This window comes from Meleagris gallopavo, chromosome 2 (genome assembly GCF_000146605.3).
Source record: "Meleagris gallopavo isolate NT-WF06-2002-E0010 breed Aviagen turkey brand Nicholas breeding stock chromosome 2, Turkey_5.1, whole genome shotgun sequence".
Taxonomy (NCBI): domain Eukaryota; kingdom Metazoa; phylum Chordata; class Aves; order Galliformes; family Phasianidae; genus Meleagris; species Meleagris gallopavo.
This window is the reverse complement of record NC_015012.2, coordinates 79,437,500-79,438,324: the sequence shown is the minus strand read 5'-3', so window position 1 is coordinate 79,438,324 and position 825 is coordinate 79,437,500. Positions and strand designations below refer to the sequence as shown.

Genomic DNA, 825 nt, shown 5'->3' with positions numbered 1-825 from the left:
CCAATTACTAGATCAAATACTAGATTAGATTGCCCTAGAGCTCCATCCAGCCTGGCCTTAAACACTTCTAGGGAATGAGGCATCTACAACCTCTCTCTAAATCTCCCTTCTTTTAGTTTAAAACCATCCTCTCATGTCCTATCACTATCCACCTGTGTAAAAAGTTGATTTCCCTCATGTTTTTAAACTCCTTTTAAATACCACAAGGCTGCAACGAGGTCTCCTTGCAGCCTTCTCTTTTCCAGGCTAGCCATTTAAAGAAAAATATAAGAAAACTTTATTTCTGCATGTTATTTTAGAAATATACAGTAAGTTCATTAGGATTGTTTTCCTAATTTTTCTCCAAACACGTTGTTATGTTTGACCTTCCAGAAGTTCAAAAATAAACTATGTACAAATTAATAAGTAACTTCATTATACATTTACTTATCCAATTAAGTAATTTAAAAAATAGTGATTTGTTTTTTACACCTGAAGTGCTGGTAGAAGATCACTCAGTGCTTCCTATAGTAGGAGAAAAATACTGTCATAGAAATCCAAATACCAAAGGAGAGAGAACAAATAGACATGATAAGTTTCACCACAGAGACATTTTCTCCGCTGATTTGAAAAGTAAATCAGATTTGTTTCAAATCTAACAAGATCACATGTTACTTACTGGTTCTGCCTCGTCCTGTCATTCGGCCCCCTTCACCATCCGCATACATCGATGACACGGTAATAGCATACGGTGTGTCAGGCTGCAGCTTTTGTATTACCACACTGTTCTGCCGCCCACCAACCATGGTCTAAAGTAAAACAAAAGAAAAGATTAAAATGCTTTTT

General features: G+C 36.1%; 1 protein-coding gene across 1 annotated transcript in view; it reads right to left on the bottom strand.

Moving 5' to 3' along the window:
- Positions 1 to 785, bottom strand: part of LOC100548792 (collagen alpha-1(XII) chain-like) — a 37,954-nt gene extending 37,169 nt beyond the window's left edge. Inside the window, 1 exon segment of the mRNA XM_019613574.1 lies at positions 659 to 785. Within this exon segment, the coding sequence (XP_019469119.1) occupies positions 659 to 785 (127 nt within the window).
- Between the last annotated feature and the right edge of the window lie 40 nt (positions 786 to 825).